The 18,242-nt window shown below is 40.8% G+C and overlaps 1 protein-coding gene across 1 annotated transcript; it reads right to left on the bottom strand.

The window, feature by feature from the left end:
- Positions 1 to 15,577: 15,577 nt before the first annotated feature.
- LOC147640028 (phospholipase A1-II 4-like) lies at positions 15,578 to 17,685 on the bottom strand. Its single transcript, XM_086776366.1, has one exon. It carries the CDS (start codon positions 17,536 to 17,538, stop codon positions 15,841 to 15,843), a length of 1,698 nt encoding a protein of 565 aa, XP_086632492.1. The 5' UTR covers positions 17,539 to 17,685; the 3' UTR covers positions 15,578 to 15,840.
- Between the last annotated feature and the right edge of the window lie 557 nt (positions 17,686 to 18,242).

The raw sequence follows: 18,242 nt of genomic DNA, 5'->3' as shown, positions 1-18,242 counted from the left end.
TTCTCAACTTGCAAACAACGTATGGATGGAGAAATAATAGTGTGAATAGCCTACTCCAATTATTAAAGAAGATTCTCCCAACAAACAATATGATGCCCGCTGCAAGAAGAAGTGATTCTTGAAAAATATTTTCCAAGCTCGGTATAGATTACACTCGAATTCATGCATGTCATAATGATTGTGTACTATTCAGGGGTGCCTTTGCCAATGTTATGCAATGTCTAATTTTTGGAGAGGATCCTTACAGGAAGAATTTACAGGGTGAAAAAACTCCACGAAAGGTATTGAGGCACTTTCCTATTATACCTCACATTCAACATATATTTCGGTGTCAATACATGCTGAGTTAATTAAATGGCATGTGAACCATCGTTCAACCGATGGCATGATGAGGATTCCCACTGACTCACCGGCTTGGGCTCACATTGAGGATGGATGTCCAGAGTTCAAAGATGAGCCACGTAATTTATGGCTTGGATTGGGTATGGATGGCGTAAACCCATTTGGATTGAAGTCTACATCATGGTCCAAATGGCCCATTGTTGTTGTGAATTACAATATTCCTCTATGGATGCCCATCAAGAAGGGTCATGTGATACTTGCCCTTCTTGTGCGCCTGGGAAGCACAAGGTAACGCCTGGGAAGCACAAGGTAAAGAATAAGGATGTATACCTTAAACCCTTAATTGATGAGCTCAATCAATTATGCAGAGGGATAAGGGTGCGTGATGTTTCTCGTCAAATTTCATGCCACAATGCAATGGTCACTCAAGGGTATCTTGATGTGGACCATGCATGATTTTTTGAGCTATACGGAGTGTTCAGGTACGTCGTACTCATAATGTGATTCTTATGCAAGCATGCACAAATGATTCATTTATAACTCATAATGTGATTCTTATGCAAGAATGCACAAATGATTCATTTATAACTCTAATGTATTGTAATGTCTAATAACTTTCAATTCTTACATGCCAATTTTGTAGGTCTCACAACTACAGGATATAATGCATGTCCAATTTGTGGTCCATCACTTGTATCCAAACAAGCACATGCACTAAAGAAAGTGGAGTGGTGTATGATAGGGTGTATTTACAATAACAAAAAAGAAGGGTGAGCATCAATTGTATGGTCTCAAGTCACATGATTGGCATAAGATGATGTAGGTACGTACGTAACTATATCTTTTTTCTGGGCACTCCTCAGTTTCTGTTTTGTGGACTCTATATTGATGTTTTATTATTTTAAAAAATTGATTTCACTAGTTCATACTTCCAATATCAATTGGTGGGTGTGGAGAAGAGAAATCTCGGAATGCCATCTATAAATTAGGTGGACTGGCAAGGTGAGTTCCAATCAAAACTATAGATTTGTGCGTTTGGTATAACATATATCTTTGAAATTATCTGTTCTTCTTTAATTCATCATTTCTTCCTTTGTTGAATAGGTGGATAGTGTCAAAGGAGATTCATCCAGATTCCATTGAGAAGGCTCGAGTTGAGTCAATTAAGGCGGTGTGTATGATTGAAGAAAACTTTCCAAGAAGCATACTCATAACTCAATTGTACCTTCTAGTACATTTGGTGGATAAGGTGGCTATGTGTGGTGTTGTTCATAGCCGATGGATGTTATTTCTTAAATGCTTCATGAAAACATTGAAGGGACGTATGAGGTAAAGGGCAAGGCCAGAAGGAAGCATTGCAGAGGAATGGTTGGTGCAAGAATCCCTTGTATACATCTCTGAATATTTGAAACAAATGGATCCATCTATGTCTAGATTCATGCATAACGATGAGGATGAATGAATGGTATCACATGGAAAAAGATGCATTCGAAAGATGGATGAGTCCATGTGCAAAAAGGTCATTACATTTTGTCTTCTTAACAATTATGTGATGGAAAAGTGGATTGAGAAATATGATGTAAGAAAGATAAGGATAGACGAAAGAAGAGCATTTAAGATATCATCACAAAGGCAGATGGCATACCCACCCAACCTAAAGGCTCTTCCAAAGGATTGCAATATTGAATGGCTTAGAGAAGCCCTAGATCAAGCCAAAGGGATGGGAGAGGAGATTACAAGAGAAGAATAGGAGTATGCAAGGGGATGCGACTACCATGTAACATATGTTTTGCTAACATATATATTGTTGAATACTAAATTGCTTACATAAAAGCTATATTAAATATTTTTGATTGGTCGTAGTATAAAGTACATAATGGAATGTGTTCAAAAGGTTGATATTTCTGCACTCAACGTGTGGACTCGAAGAAAGTCACATATGATTGTGGTGTAATAACAAGTTTTGACCAAGAAAGTTGAGCTAGTAGAAGGGATAATAATATTATAGCAAAGAAACTTGAATATTGTGGAACAATTCAAGACATCTTGGAAATTGGATTTAGAGCTTTCAAAGTGTTCATATTTGATGTTAAGTGGTTCAAATTGGTATATAGAGGTACTCAAGAAATTGTCAAGAAGCATCCAAGCGGATTTTTTGAAATTGACTTAACTAAATTATGGCAAGATTCAAGAGACACATCTTCTGCTAGAATTAGTAAAATCTCCTCCAAATCTGGCATTGGTGCACAGAGAGAATAGGGCACATAAGGTTGGCGTTTTGATGTCACTGCAGAATAGGCTTCTGGCAAGATCCTTCAATTTGGTTCAAATGGTGTGATTTGCATCAACACCTTGAACATGAGCTTTGGCTTTAATAATGGGTTGCTTGCCTTGATAAACCCTTCATATTTTTCACATGACAAGGACTGAAGGATATTGTTGTTAGTGAAAGGTTCAATTTCATCTTGTGGATGAATAGGACGTACCTCATGAAATGGTTGTGGTGGAGATGGATTTGTTGCCGGCATCTCCTCGGGGGTGAGAGTGTTAGTGGGAAAATCGAGAGGGGTAGAATTTATGTGAGAGAATATATAGTTTGTCTCAGTCTTGTTAGTAGGAGTCACACTTGGAAAGGGGTTTAGTGATTTGCATGCAATAGAAGCGATAGAAGAGAACACTGGATATGTAGTTGGAACGGATGAACTTTGTGTTTCTTCTTGAACCTCACTTGAACTTGGGGGTGAGTTGGTGGGCTTGTTAATTTTCATGAACTCTTAAAGGTTAGTGAGATCTTCTGTAGTAATGTTAGGATATTTGATATGTGTTTTATCAAAGTTATAAATTACGTTAGTCATCATAGCCTCCAAATGTTTCTGGATATTGTGGTAAAGTTTAATAATACCAAACGGATGATAAAGAGAAGATCCTAAAATATTTAGATGCTGGTGCATATTATAAACTTCTAACCATCCATGGCTATGATCCACTGATAGTTGCATGCAACCACCTCGTAGTTGGCCAGTGTTGTGGGTATATCATCCAGCATAAACAGGTCAAGTTTGTTGACACTGTTATCCAAGATGTCATAATTTTGTAGTACCCAACACAAACTACGAGGGTTAAGCAGCACGATGGGATGCAAGGGGTAGAAAAAAATATCTGTTGGATGTGTTAGTACTAAATCCCCCTTAAAGATACCCATAATAATAGTGGGATCAGCATCTCTTTCTGTATTTTGGTGAACTAGTGTTAAGTCTCCGCATAGAGCTTAATCTATGCATTAAGCTCTATGCATAGATTAAGCGTTATGCATAGAGCTTGATTCATAGATTAAGCTTAATGCATAAAGCTTAACCTATGCATGCTAATCTATGCATAGAGTTTCTATGCATAGATATTAATGCATAAAGCTTAGCCTATGCATAGAGATTAATCTATGCATAGACTAAGCTCTATGCATAGATTAATCTCTATGCATAGATATTAATGCATAAAGCTTAACCTATGCATAGAGATTAATCTATGCATAGACTAAGCTCTATGCATAGATTAATCTCTATGCATAGAGATTAATGCATAGATTAGGCTCTATGTATAAAGCTTAATGCATGGATCAAGCTCTATGCATAGAGCTTAATCTATACATTAAGCTTAATCTAGATGCATGCATGCTTTAAAAGCCTAGGGTGCAATAAAAGATAGATGATTAGAGGGCTTACCTCTTTTTGGTGAAGCTAAAGGAGACGATTAGAGGACCTACAAACAAAAGATGAAAAAAAGTAATTAGTAATAAAAAGCCTTAAAATCTTAATGCATAGATACAAAACCCTAAAGAATACAAGCAAAAGACAGCTTACCTCTATATTGTCTATCTAAAAGAGATGATTAGTGCAAGACCTACACAACATAAAAAGGTAAAAGAGTGATTAGTAACACATTTAATGAACTCTACCCACCAAACACAAGAAACATACAAAAGTTCAATACACATTAAGAATATGCACAAAAAGGAGAAGGAGAAGAAGCAAAAGGAGAAGGTTAGTACTTTGTGCATTAATCTTAATCTCATTATGTTTCTTATTAATCATTAGGTTAAGCATAATAGAAGCAAACCCTAATCATTAGGTCGCACCATCACTTGTAGAGTAATGGATAGGAAAAGAAAGAGAAACAACAAGGGGAAGGGGAAGGGGAAGGGGAAGAAGAAAAACAACCCTAAACTAATGCATTATAATAAAACAAAAGAGAAAAATACCTTCAAGAGCTTACACCATAACCATTTAATGACGAGAAAGAGTCTCATGAAGAGGAAGGGGAAGGGGAAGAGAAAGGAGAATATAAAGAGTACAAATGTATGTTAGGGGAGAAAGATTGATGGAAGGGAGGAGTTGGTGCAAGAACTCAAGGAAAGGAGTGTAGGGAATTTTTTGGGGAAGAGAAAGATAGGTGTTGGTGGTGCCACGGGTTTGCAAGGTTAATTTTCTTAGCAGCACCACTATCATCACTGCTAAAAATGACGCCTAGCGGCGCTTATATTGATGCTTATAGCGATGTTTATAGTAGCGACATTGGGTAAATTCCAAAGAGAAAACCTATGCATATAACATTGACACTGCTAGACTTAATGCATGTATTCATATTTAGTTTTTTAATTGCACACTTTTGTTGCCTGATACAAATGTCTTCTACTAGTTCAGATAAAGATGGGTCACCATTAATTGGAGGAAGAATCCCTTGTCCATGTGCAAGATGCAAGAATGTTTACGTATGTGAAAGTTGAGTGACATTGACGTAGGTGCTCGGGGTATGGCACACTACATCCATGGCACTTACGGAATGCCGACCTTTCACTTTGTCTTCTTGCCTTTTCATCCTCATACTTTGCCACCCATCTTCTCATCACATCACTATTAAGCACACAAAAGGTATTAAGCTTACTATGCATCTCTGTATCTATGACTTTGGTCTTTCCCTTTCCTTGAGGAGCATGTGAGGTCATCCTCAAGTCTTCTTCATTGCTCCATAGGCGAGGGAGAGAAGGATCCACTTCGCGAAGGTATTCTGAGATATAAACAAGTGATTCTTGTACCAACCAACCCTCAGCCATACTACCTTCTGGCTTTGCATTTTTCCTTACAAAATCCTTCAAGGTCTTCATGAAACGCTCAAGAAAGTACATCCATCGAGCATGCACAGTGCCACATATGGCAATCTGATCAATTAAATGAACCATAAGATGTAGTTGGCTTGTGAGAATTGATCGTGGGAATGTCTCCTCCACCAAACAAACCACCTCCACCGTCATGACCCTTGCATAGTCAAGTGTACATGGATCGATTTCCTTTGAGCTCACATATCTACAATGCGAAACAATAAACAAATCATTTTGAGGAGAAAATTGGCTATGAGGGTTTGGGGTACAAACCCTCATAGCCACATGGATCGATTTCCTTTGAGCTCACATATCTACAATGCAAAACAATAAACAAATCATTTTGAGGAAAACGCGTGTAGAAAATTGGCTACGAAGGTTTGGGGTACAAACCTCACAAGCTCCCCCCTTATCTTATAAATTGTCTCTCGCACTTTGTGGGATGCACAATTGAAAATGCTTGTAGGAAGAATGAACTATAAACATTTATGCACCATGATTAGATACATCATGATTAAACAAGTTAAACAACTTCAATATCTCACTTACTTGAAGCATCTTGTGCCAATCGTGGGACTTGAAGCCATATAATTTCTCAACACCTCTCTTATTTGTCTTTGTGAAGGCACCTTTTAAACACCTCATGCACCCCGTTGGAGTACGGAATGTAGTAATGGCATCTGCTGCTTCTCCTTCTTTGTCAATATCCAAGGTGCTCGAGGTAGAATTGTCTTCCCATTTGGTCCCTCTTGTGGCCAAACTCTTTGCATCCTCTCTATGCTTTGTAGATCCTCTCTTAATGGCATCTTTCACCAACTTCTCCTCCTTCTTTGTCAATATCCAAGGTGCTCGAGGTAGAATTGTCTTCCCATTTGGTCCCTCTTGTGGCCAAACTCTTTGCATCCTCTCTATGCTTTGTAGATCCTCTCTTACAAGGAAGGAGTCTCGTGTTCCTCTCAAGTGCTCCCAAATGTTAGAGGCGACATTATTGAAGATGTGCATTGGATCAAGAAGATGGTTGATTTTGAGGCTCGTCCAATATGGTAGGCGAAAGAAGATAGAGTACCTTATCAAATAACAACAAATATTAAGAGGATTATTTTTTCATCCAAAGCTTGTATTGGAATTCTATGTCAAAGATATATTACCTATTCATGCCGGGGGAGGAGGGCTTTCCACTCCATTCCATAATGCCTTCCAATCTCCCATGCTTAGTGGATGTGGAGAGACTCCCATCCAAGAACGAACAAATTTGGCATGATGATAAGGGAGAAATCGATGATGATTCTCTCACTTTCTTCAAGCTCTCTGGCCTAGATGCCACCAATTATGGACCACAAATAGAACATGCATGGTATCTAGATGTGGAGAGACCTAAACAACATAGACATTCAAGCATCTCAAAAAATAATACAATGATAATAAAGAATCATCATGAATAGAAACCCATTTGACTCACCTGAACACTCGCCATAACCAGGAAAGTTGTGCATCGTCCACATCAAGATGGCCTTCAAGAAGAGAAAGTCTCATGGAGGCCGACATATGTCATGCACATGGATACCTCTCCAAAGTATCTCAAGCTCATCAATCAAGGGCTCAAGATATATATCCATATTCTTTACCTTACGTTTTCCACGAATGTGAAGGGATAACATGACATGTCCTTTCTTTATTGCCATGGATGGAGGAATTTTGTAATTCACCACCACTACCACTAGCCATATACTATATGAGGTGCTCTTGATTCCAAAAGGATTAACACCATCCATACCCAATACAAGTCTCAAATGTCTAGGCTCTTCCTTGAAGCTTGGCCACATTTCCTCGATGTGCTTCCATGCAGGAGTGTCTGAAGGAATTCTCATCTTTCCATCATTGGATCGATGAGAGGAATGCCATGACATGAGCTCTGCAATAGATTTTCACTTGAATACGTGTTGGATGTGAGGAGTGATGGGAAAATGTTGCAACACCTACGCGGCACATGTAGACCTTTAAGGTTTTCTCGATATCTTGACTCGCCACAAATAGGACACTCTTGAGCCACCACATGTATCCCATGGAAGAGAACACAACCATTGATACATGCATGGATGTGAGTATAATCCAAGCCTCCAAGAGATAGCCTCCAAGAGATGTCACAAAGCGCCTTGCTTGGTCTCTTGAGGTTGGTAATTTATTCTCCTTTGGAAGAATCTTCGACAAAATCCTATCGACAAAACAATCAAATACATTAAGATAAAAAATAATTTCTTCTTATATATCTATAATGGAAGTATACAATTTATGAAAGTAGAAAACTCACTTGAGAAGTGCATTCAAACTTGCATTTCTCCATCCATAGATTGTTTGCAAGTTGAGAAGCAAGTTGAGAAACTCAAGAACAGTGTGTAGAATGGAATATGTGCATCCCTCAAAAAGTGGGGTCGAAGCCGCGTTATAAAGGTGATCATTTTCCATGGCTTTTTCATTTTCACTACGCTCATTGGCAAATACAGCATGTACCATATCTTCTAAAACCTTTTCCTCCACCATCTCATGAGGAAAGAGTCGTGGGCTTGTATCTCCATCATTCCAATCCTCCACCACTTCTACGTTCTCTATGACGCTTGGCCTCTTGACGCCGCCTATGAGTTAACATAGAAGGGTGCAGTGCATTATCCTACACATGAGTATTTCAAAGTGAGTCTCCATTGAATACTAACTCTTAATTAAATTCTTACAATATAAGAAAAGTGTACTTACCATTGACCTCGTCGGTTTTCATTTTCCATACATTTTAAATGTGATTCATCGTAATGCTACGTTGTCACTGCATACATCCGACAACGATCACACATACATTTTATTTTTTGTTGCAACCAACGATCTCGATTTTGAACACGAAGGGACTCATCATTCACTAGAAGAACTGATTGATGAAAGACATCTTGCATATTCAAAAAAAGAATAAATAATTTTTATCTTTCTATGTGTGTTTAAAAATTGTTCTGTTTCACATCTATACACGCGTCTGTAAATGCGTGTACTCTGTAGAATAGATGCATTTTTAGACGTGTGTATAGACATGTTTATAGACACGAAAATAGATGCGCACTGTGGCGAAAAAGACCAAAAATTAAACTCGAGTGTTTTGCCAGTAGTTTGACAAAATGCAGTTCTTCCAAAAAGCATCCCGTCCTATCCTCTCTCACCCTCTCAAGAATCTAACCCTCTCAAGCCTCTTTCACCCTCTCAAGCTTCATTACTAAGCTATAAATTTGCTTTACAAAGGACTGTGGAGTAAGAGTTTACCTTGGTAAATACCTTAAGGTTGTGGTGAGTCTCTTTCTCTTCTTCTTCTTCTTGCTCCTTTTCTTCTTGTTCTTTTTGTTGATCTTGCTCTTGCTCTTACTCTTGCTCTTCTTCTTGAACCCTATTTTTCTTTTTTGCTTAAGCTAATCAAGTGTTTATGTAGCTCACTTTTGGACTATTTTATAGATTTTTACCTCAAAAATCACAAATAACCAAGGTAGGCCTCTTGGTTTGTTTATTATATTGTCTTAATATTTGATTACTAATCTTTTGTATGTATGCATTGCTAATCTTCTTAATATTTTCTTGGTTTGTATGTATGCATTACTAATCTTTTCTCACCCTTTTGTTGGTTTTGTAGGTCCTCTAATCCTCTCTTTTAACATCACTAAAAAGAGGTAAGTTCTTTCATATCTTTCCTCTCTTTCCTCTATTATTGTTGCACCCTTGGGTGCTGGGGTTTTTCTTTATAGGTTTACCCATAAGCTTTATGCATAATGCTCATATGCTTTATGCATAATGCCTCCTGCAATTTTCTTGGTTTGTATATATGCATTACTAATCTTTTGCTCACCCTTTTGTTGGTTTTGTAGGTACTCTAATCCTCTCTTTCAACATCACAAAAAAGAGGTAAGTGCTTTCATATCTTTCCTTTCTTTTCTCTATTATTATTGCACCCTTGGGTGCTGGGGATTTGTTTTGTAAGTTTACCCCCATAAGCTTTATGCATAATGCTCATGCATAAGCTTTATGCTTACGCTTAAGGCCTTATGCTTAAGCTTTATGCCTTATGGTTTAAGCTTTATGTATAAGCTTTATGCTTTATGCTTAAGGCCTTATGCTTAAGCTTTATGCTTTATGTATAAGCCTTATGCTTTAAGCTTTATGCATAAGCCTCATGTTAAGCTTTAAGGCTTCATGCATAGCTTTATGCATAAGCTTCATGCATAAGCTTTATGCATAATCCTTATGCGCATAAAGCTTTATGCGTAAGGTCTCATGCATAAAACTATGCATAAGGCCTCATGCTTAAGTCCTTATGCTGCATAGTGCTTTATCATGCTTAAGGCCTTATGCATAAGCTTTATGCATAAGGCCTAATGCATAATGCTTTATGCAAGGCTTGCGTTAACGGCTTGCATAACGCATAGTGCCGGGAATGAGATGATTCCCGACTTGCATAACGGCTTACATGCTTTCTTAATGAGATGATTCCCGAGGTCAATTGACTTAAAGAGCCGAGAAGTATTCATTTCATAATATTTTTTTAGTATTTTTTGTGTTTGTATAGATGTGGCCTGGGTCCTCATCCCCTTGTCCCACAGACCCACAGGTTGAGGCTCTCATCGAGTCTCAACAACGGTTTGCTAGGGAGGTAGAGGGCATCTTTAGCTATACTCCCACTCCCGAGTAGTTGGCAGCCTATGCAATAGGCACCCCTTTACCATCAGGTCCACCCACAACCCAACAGAGTCCCTTGCCAGGCACTTTACCCTTGCTAGACACTTCACATGCCTTTACATTCACCCCTTATTCATCAGCCCTAGTTAGTGCTACAACATCTCCTACACCTGCACCTTTAGGAGATGTGACACCTCACACTCATCATGGCACTCATGAGAGTGGCAGCCGTCCGTAGGGAGGATAGTCGTGGAGAAAGTGGCAGTCGTACCTCACGCCGCACTAGCACTGAGAGTGGAGGTAGAGGAGATAGAGGATACCTAGGGAAGTGCTTTTGGGGTGGGGATAGTTCTTCAGAGTCACCACCACATCATGGTGATATATCATATTATGATATCACAGATGTGGGTGGTGGCATAGTTGATGACTCTCGTTGGAAAGGTGGTAAACTACTTGCGCCAAGTAGTTTTTGCACACTATAAAGACTCCTTTCTACATTTTAAGTAGCAAAGGAAGAGCCTAGTGGATGATTGCATTAAAGCTATCCACAAGAAGTATCCTAATCCTCACAACCAAAGCTTAAATAGTAGATGGGTGCAACACAAAATCAAAGACATACTTAAGAATAGGTGGTCTTTAGTAAGGAGACACGCAAAGGAGGAGAAAGCCCAAATAGATGTCGGTCAAAATGGACATGGCACGCCATCTACTACTGCTCATAAGGGCGAGTGGAAGAAAGACAAGAAGGAGGTCCTAAAAGGAGTAGTGAACTGGCAACAAAGAGAAGCGCGGCGAATTTAAATGGAGCGATATTGATTGTTGCACTTCGGATCTGGAGGTCGTGCATCATGGGAGGCCGAGTTTGTATGTATAGTGCAACTTCATGTCTTTTCTTTGTATTCTCTGTATTTCAGTTGTGTTATAATTCTTATCTTGTGATGTAGCGTGACATTGTGGATAGAGATCCTACCCCAGCAGAGACTAGCTACCATCGTCTCACCACAGTAGAGGAGATACATGAGATTACCTTCACGATGAAGGGATCATTTTCGATGAACAATACAATCGTGCAAGGAGAACACCAATGCAGGTAATACTTTTTATTTTTATTTACAAAATATGTTTTAACCTTTATAATAATTTCTATTTTTATTTATATATATCTTCACTTTGTGTAGGCACAAGGTGGACAAGAAGGAGGACAATATGACTCGGAGAGTGATGACTCCTCCGAGTAGTTTTCCTTATAGTTTTTCTTCATGTATAGTTTTGGTTTATGCAACTATGTTCCTTGTAGTGTTAGTGGCTTGAAGTCTCATGACTAGCACAAAATCTTACAGTTTGTGCTGCCAATATCCATTAAGGATTGCCTCAACGAGGACATAAGAGCGACAATATATAAGATTGGTGCAGTGGTATGGTGGATATCAAAGAATGGGATTAGAAGAAATACCTTAGAAGCAGCTCATCTAAATTTCTTCCAGCAAGTTTCCTAACCATTCAATTGCACCTATTGTTTATGTGGTTCATGAGGTTGCTATAGCAGGTGTTGTTCATAGCCAATGGATGTTTTTACTCGAGATATTTATGAAGACACTAAAATAATTGGTTCATCCAAAAAACTTGCCCTGAGGGTAGTATGGCAATGGGATGGCTTGTTCAAGAATCTCTTGTATACATAACAGAATTTCTTAGTACGTCAGAGCCAGAAAGTCCACAATTGTGGACACAATCTTGAAGATGATGATCGGCTCGTTGTTGGGGAAGAGCCTCAAGGACAAGGCCTTCAGAGAACAATGGATATGGCATTACGAGAGAAGATTAATAAATTTTGCATCCTCAACCGATCATGTGATATGGAGAAATGGATCGAGAGGTATAACCTAGAAAAGAGGGAAAGAGACCGAGATTGTTTGAATTTTAGAAATAGTCAAACAACTAGAGCATTTCCATACCCAGATTCACTCACTCAACTTCCAAAATTTCCTTCTAGTAGATTGCTTGAGCAAACCATACAACAAGAAAAATATAGTGGCAAGGTTATAAGCAAGGAGGAGGAGGAGCTTGCATATGGTTGTGATTACCATGTAAGTTATTTTTTATATGTACACAAGAAACCGTAAGAGACATAGTACTCTTGTATAAGTTTTTGTTCTTGATACAATTTCATGATCTTCTTTTGGTTGCAGTATCACAAATTTGGTGCACTTTGGTCATGTTGTCATCACTTTCGAGTGAAGCAAATAGATAAGAAGTGAACAACATTGATTGTGGTGTTAAAGCAAATTTCATGCAAGAAAGTCATTCAAGTGCAAGTGACCTAATTAGTGAAGTTGGCATGCTTGATTATTGTGGAACGATACAACACATTATCAAGGTTGGGTTCTAAAAGTTTTCTATGTTTTTTTTTATGTGCTGTGGTTTAAGGTAGTGACTCAAGGATCATACGCAACCATGCGATAAATTCACATTAAGCCTTAAACTTAAGTTTAAGAGACATAGTACTCTTGTATAAGTTTTTGTTCTTGATACAATTTCATGATCTTCTTTTGGTTGCAGTATCACAAATTTGGTGCACTTTGGTCATGTTGTCATCACTTTCGAGTGAAGCAAATAGATAAGAAGTGAACAACATTGATTGTGATGTTAAAGCAAATTTCATGCAAGAAAGTCATTCAAGTGCAAGTGACCTAATTAGTGAAGTTGGCATGCTTGATTATTGTGGAACGATACAACACATTATCAAGGTTGGGTTCTAAAAGTTTTCTATGTTTTTTTTATGTGCTGTGGTTTAAGGTAGTGACTCAAGGATCATATGCAACCATGCGATAAATTCACATTAAGCCTTAAACTTAAGTTTGTGCCTAAAAGCAATCATTGTACATTGTAGTAGCTCAATAAATTATAGGGTTATACTTGAGCTTAATTGGGAAAGATTTACTTTAAGTTTAATTTACAATCAACCTCAAACTTTAGGTTGTGCCTAAAAAATAATCACTCTATGATGTAGCTCCATTTATTAGAGGTTCACATTTTAGTTTGATTATGAAACCAGTTCTTCAAGGTCAACCTAGTAGAGCAAACAAAATGAGTACCAGAAAAGTTTACAATTATAAGTACAATGTAGAGAAATTGTGTCCACTTCATTTTCTTGAAGAACATCTTTACACTAACTTTTTCCCTCAAATAGTGGAAGATATATTGACTTTAAAAATAGCACTTAAAAAAGTGCCAAAATTCCTACGTTGGTGTTCTTGATAATTGAACCGCACTTGCACATGTTGCTCAACCATATGTCCAACAAAAACCAAGTTTTTCATAATATTTAGAACATGAAGTACATTTTCCCATCTACTTTATTTTTCCATCCTTTATAGACAATGGCAATTTACTGACATGTGCAATGGCGTATGCAAAATCATCACATTTTTCCACATGCCATAGTGATTTTGATGAGGTAAGGCCTCATAGAAGAGGCAAGATTATGCATATGGTTGATGGTTGCAAAACCATGTTTAGATAATTGCATAGATAAAGCTCTCATGATGCCGAGGCACAACATGATGAGAGTTCTTGCGTCTAGGATCACTAGTGGTGGTGGTAAGTGAGAGACTGATAGTGGGTTTGTTGAGATTCTTGGTGTGCCATTGCACTGGAACATGGAGCTCATCGAGCAAAAGCCCGGAGGTCTTTCTCACGAGCACCACATCGCTTTTCATCCATCAACCATGCATAGTTCTGAGGTCTTGTTCATGAGCACCACATCCCTCTTCATCAAACCCATGCATAGTTGTGAGGACTCCAACCATTGAGTTTTGGGCAATTGCATTTTAAGGTGGACTAGCACTAGCACAATGGGAGTGCAGCAGTAGAAAATTTTCAAATCAAATCAAAAGTTATCGGAGATTGTACATCTAAAATCTTCTCGTCAATCGCTATCCAATAATATATAGCATGATAGGATATTTTTCATTGGGATCATGTTTGTACTATTAGCTTAGCAAAAGAAATAATAATTAGCCTTTTTTAATATAAGGAATACATTCTACAGCATATGCTTAGTAATCATTGGCCTCTTTCACTACGAAGACCATATTCTAATCTCATATTACTGGCCTCCATTGTATAAGCAGTATGTCAGTTATGAGCCTTGGGCACCTGGTCACGCCCGATCGGCCATAGTTTAAGGATCACTTATGAGCCTTGGATACCTGATCACGCCTGATTGGCCATAGTTTATGTGTGTGAATACTTATGGCCTTGTATATAAGTCATTTTCTTTCATAATGCAGCATACTCTTCCATTATGTAATTGAGTCTTTCTCTTGCTTATGACCTTCTCTAATGCATGCTAGTGAGTGTGTATGAGTGATTTGAGGTGAAAGGACGGACGAGGACCTGTAGTCCAAGGTGACGGTGTGACAACACTCGTGGGAGATGATGATAAAGACTACTACCCAAGGAGATGTGGAGCTCTTAAAGCATTGACGTGCTCGGGCTCCGCCATTAGAAAGATCCTCACGAGGGTTTTACCTTGCTAAGGTAATCTCTTATGAATGTGTTTCCTAGAGAGGCTAAAGCGAGCCAATAACATTTTTGCCCCCGCTTTTGTCGCGCGGATCAATCTTTAGGCTTTTTTCGTTGTTTTTTATCTAAATCTATGCATAACGCATTTTCCATTATCTTGACTAGGGACTCCAACCATTGAATTTTGGGCAACTACATTTTAAGGTGGACCAGCACTAGCAAAACGGGCATGCGGTACTAAAGTTTTTCAAATCAAATCAAAAGTTATAAGGGAAATCTTGTACATCTAAAACCTTGATCTCTTCAATAGCTATCCGATGATATATAGCATGATATGATATTTTTCATTGGGATCGTATTGTTTGTACTATTAGTGGCGATATCATCCTGGACAAGCTAAACGGTACCACCTTAACATGCTTTCACCCTCCGACCCTAGTATCCCTAGATCCTTTCCTACATAAGCTTAGTTGGTGGGTAGCCTATATGGTGGCCAAAGGTGTCTTTCTGTGCCCAGCTCTCAAGCAAGCAACAAATCGTCTTGAGATGCAAAAATTCGAATGTTATAGTAGGTATGATGATACACTAGCTTGTGTTTTGAGAAGTCCAAAGTAGAACTCTCTCTGTCAGGAAAAAACCATTCCTCTAATTTAGCTTGGGTACACGCTCGGGGGGGGTCATTCTCATAAAGATGTAAGTGTAACACGTGGATTCAACAAAGGGAGTTTTTTTAATCCCTTTTTTGCACCTTTTCTTTAGATACAGAAGGGTGCTATTTAAAGGAGGTATTCACAGGTTGAATACAAAAAGGGTGTGATTTATGCATAGAAACATCGCAAATAAGGGGTTTTTAAAATAGACTTTGAACGCACATGATACAAACGGTTTATATATAGTGAACCCCCGAGTACACAAGTAAGCCGAGTTGGGTAACTTATATGGTGGGGAGAGGTGTCCTTTTGTGCCTAGCTCCTCTCAAGCAAGTCAAGTCTTGAGATGCAAAAATTTGAATCTCTCTCTCTCACCAGAAAAGGCGGGGAAAAAAGGAAAGAGGGACAAGCTTCGCTTAGCAAAAGAGAAGTACCACCACGCCCTAAATAAACAGGTGTTAGATAAAGCTCTCATGATGCCATCATGAGGAGATCGGTGGCTTGTGTACTGAACCCATGGAGAAGCCGGGGCGCGACCTGCTGATGAGAGTTGTTGCTTCTAGGATCACTAGGCGAGAGACTGATGGTGGGTTTGTGGAGCTTCTTGGTGTGCCATTGCGCTGGAACATGGAGCTCATCGAGCAAAAGGCCGGAGGTCTTGTTCACGAGCACCACATCCCTCTTCATCAAACCCATGCATAGTTGAAGATGATGAGGGTGATCACGATCATGCTGGCCTATAAAAGGCTCGTGTGCACTGCGGTAGCCCTCCACCAGGTGTAGATACACCTCCAGATTGTGGCAGTCCACCGGGTTGGTGGCCCTCTTCAAAAACGGAGAGTGCCGGATGTCCAGGCGCAGCTCCACCCCTGCGTGAGCATAGGCCTTCCACGTCGCGTTGCCATGCAAGTGGAATTGGCCCTCCGCATGTTCCACAACGTCGGACCGCGAGTTACTGTCGTCGTGCACGAAGATGCCCGGCACCTTCGGCACCACGTCGTTGGCGTTGACCACCCGCAGTGCCTTCACGCCCACCTCCTCTAGCCTTTGTTTGAATGCCTCGTTTCCCACTCGTGGGGCTGCGAACGAGATGACAGACACGGGAATGTCCGCCGACACCGCGCCACCCGTTCTATTGACGCCAGTGGATGCCACATGGAATGCCGACAGCAGCGCCAACGCCCCGCCCAGGCTGTGGCCCGTCATAGTGATGCTGAGCTTGCGATTCTCATCCTTGTACCGCTCAACGAGCCTCATCAGCTCCTCTCTGACTTGCTGTGCAGCGCTCTGCTTGCCGTGAGGCGCGTCATCCTTGCTGGAAGTGTAGAGGGTCCAGAAGCCCCGCTCCACGCCAACCGCCGTATTGTGCTCATCGGCGTCGACGGCAGGCGGAGTGATAAGAGCGCCGTCCACATCCTCCAGCCACTCCAGCCGCGTCGCAGTGCCCCGCCACGCCACCACAATGTCGCGCCTGCCCAGCCTTGCAATCTCCTTCTCATCAGTGGCAACAGCGACAAACCCCATCCAGCTGGACTCTTGCCCAGACCCGCCGCCGCCCCACATCGACGTCAGCCACCTCGGCAGCACGTGCACGTCCGACGTGGCAAAGATGTACTTGGTCACCGCGTAGCCCGTGTGGGCCAGCCCCGCCTTCTGTAACAGATCCGCCTCATCATACAAGCAGTCGCCGGAGTGCTCATCGCAGTCGAAGGCATCGTATGTGAGCTGTGCGAGATCTCCATACTTGAGAATCTCCGCCCTCAGTTCTGCATCCAACGGCTCTACAAGGCCCTTCCAGTCGTTGGATCCGTGGTACTCGCGCCATCGCTGGGATAGATCTCCTTTGGGGCTGTTTCTGAAGGTCTGCTCAAGCGACTGCACCAGATTTCCTAAGCTTTCCGAGCGGCCACGGAAGCTATGGCCCTTGCAAGCTTGCAATGAGGTAGCGGGCGCGTCTACGGTGGTGGCTGGAGGCGAGCTGGAGGCACACCGTGCGCCAAGAAACACAGCTCGAAGCTGGCTTGCACGTGTACACGTGAGACGCAACGGATGGTGCAGACTAGCAACAGCCGGCCGGCACTGCGCGTGGTAGGAGGATGCGCCTGCGAGATCTGGACCGTTGGATGAGGATACAATGGCAATATATGAAGCAGAGGGCGTGCTTGCCATGAAACTGGCAGCGGATATTACGTGCGGGAGCTTTGTAAGCTCGCCGGACTTCGTCGACGGAATGAAGAAGAGCGGCAGCAGACGATGCCGACGACGACGACTTGTGTGAAGATAAACTTGATCCGCTTAATTTCTGATGAACATATTGTGCCCCTTCAATCGATATATATGTATACAATCGGTCGCTTTGACGCAGCCCTATGGCTTGTGCCAGTCGCCTCCAGCTATGTCCACGGTCAACATTCCAAAAAAGTACATCTTGCTGAAAAGGTGACTCAGTCTCCGTCTCCCGAAGTTCTTTGTGCAAGTCCAGTCAAAACACCTATTCACACCATCAGTTCTTTATTTAAATAGTAGTTTCTTTTAACAGTAACTTCTTTTTCCATTTTGCTGGAAGATTCGCTCCAGTCATCTTGCTTTTTTCGATTTCGCAAGTTACGGGCTATATCTCTTTACCTCTCTTCTCTGCTTAGCGATTCTCTTCCCTCTCTCTCGTGCATGTTATGGCACGATATCTCTCTCCCCATTCCGCACCTGCTCTCCATCGCCGTCGCCTTCTGCCTCCTTGTCTCTATGTGCTACCACTGTCCCCTCTTTCTATCCGGAGCCTCCTTCCCTCAAAGGGTCTACTGTCTCCTCCCCCTTGCCTCCTGCTTCACTGCCCTTCGTCTCTCTCGTCCAATGTGTGCCTCCCGCGTGAGCTC

The sequence above is a fragment of the Cibotium barometz genome, chromosome 3, assembly GCF_041138505.1.
Source record: "Cibotium barometz isolate CiBa-2024 chromosome 3, ASM4113850v1, whole genome shotgun sequence".
Taxonomy (NCBI): Eukaryota; Viridiplantae; Streptophyta; class Polypodiopsida; order Cyatheales; family Cibotiaceae; genus Cibotium; species Cibotium barometz.
Note: the sequence above shows the minus strand (reverse complement) of the source record. Positions and strands in the feature narration are given on the sequence as shown.

Excerpts from the sequence above, each read along its gene's own strand:
- LOC147640028 (XM_086776366.1), bottom strand. The coding sequence starts at position 17,538 with ATGGCAAGCACGCCCTCTGCTTCATATATTGCCATTGTATCCTCATCC.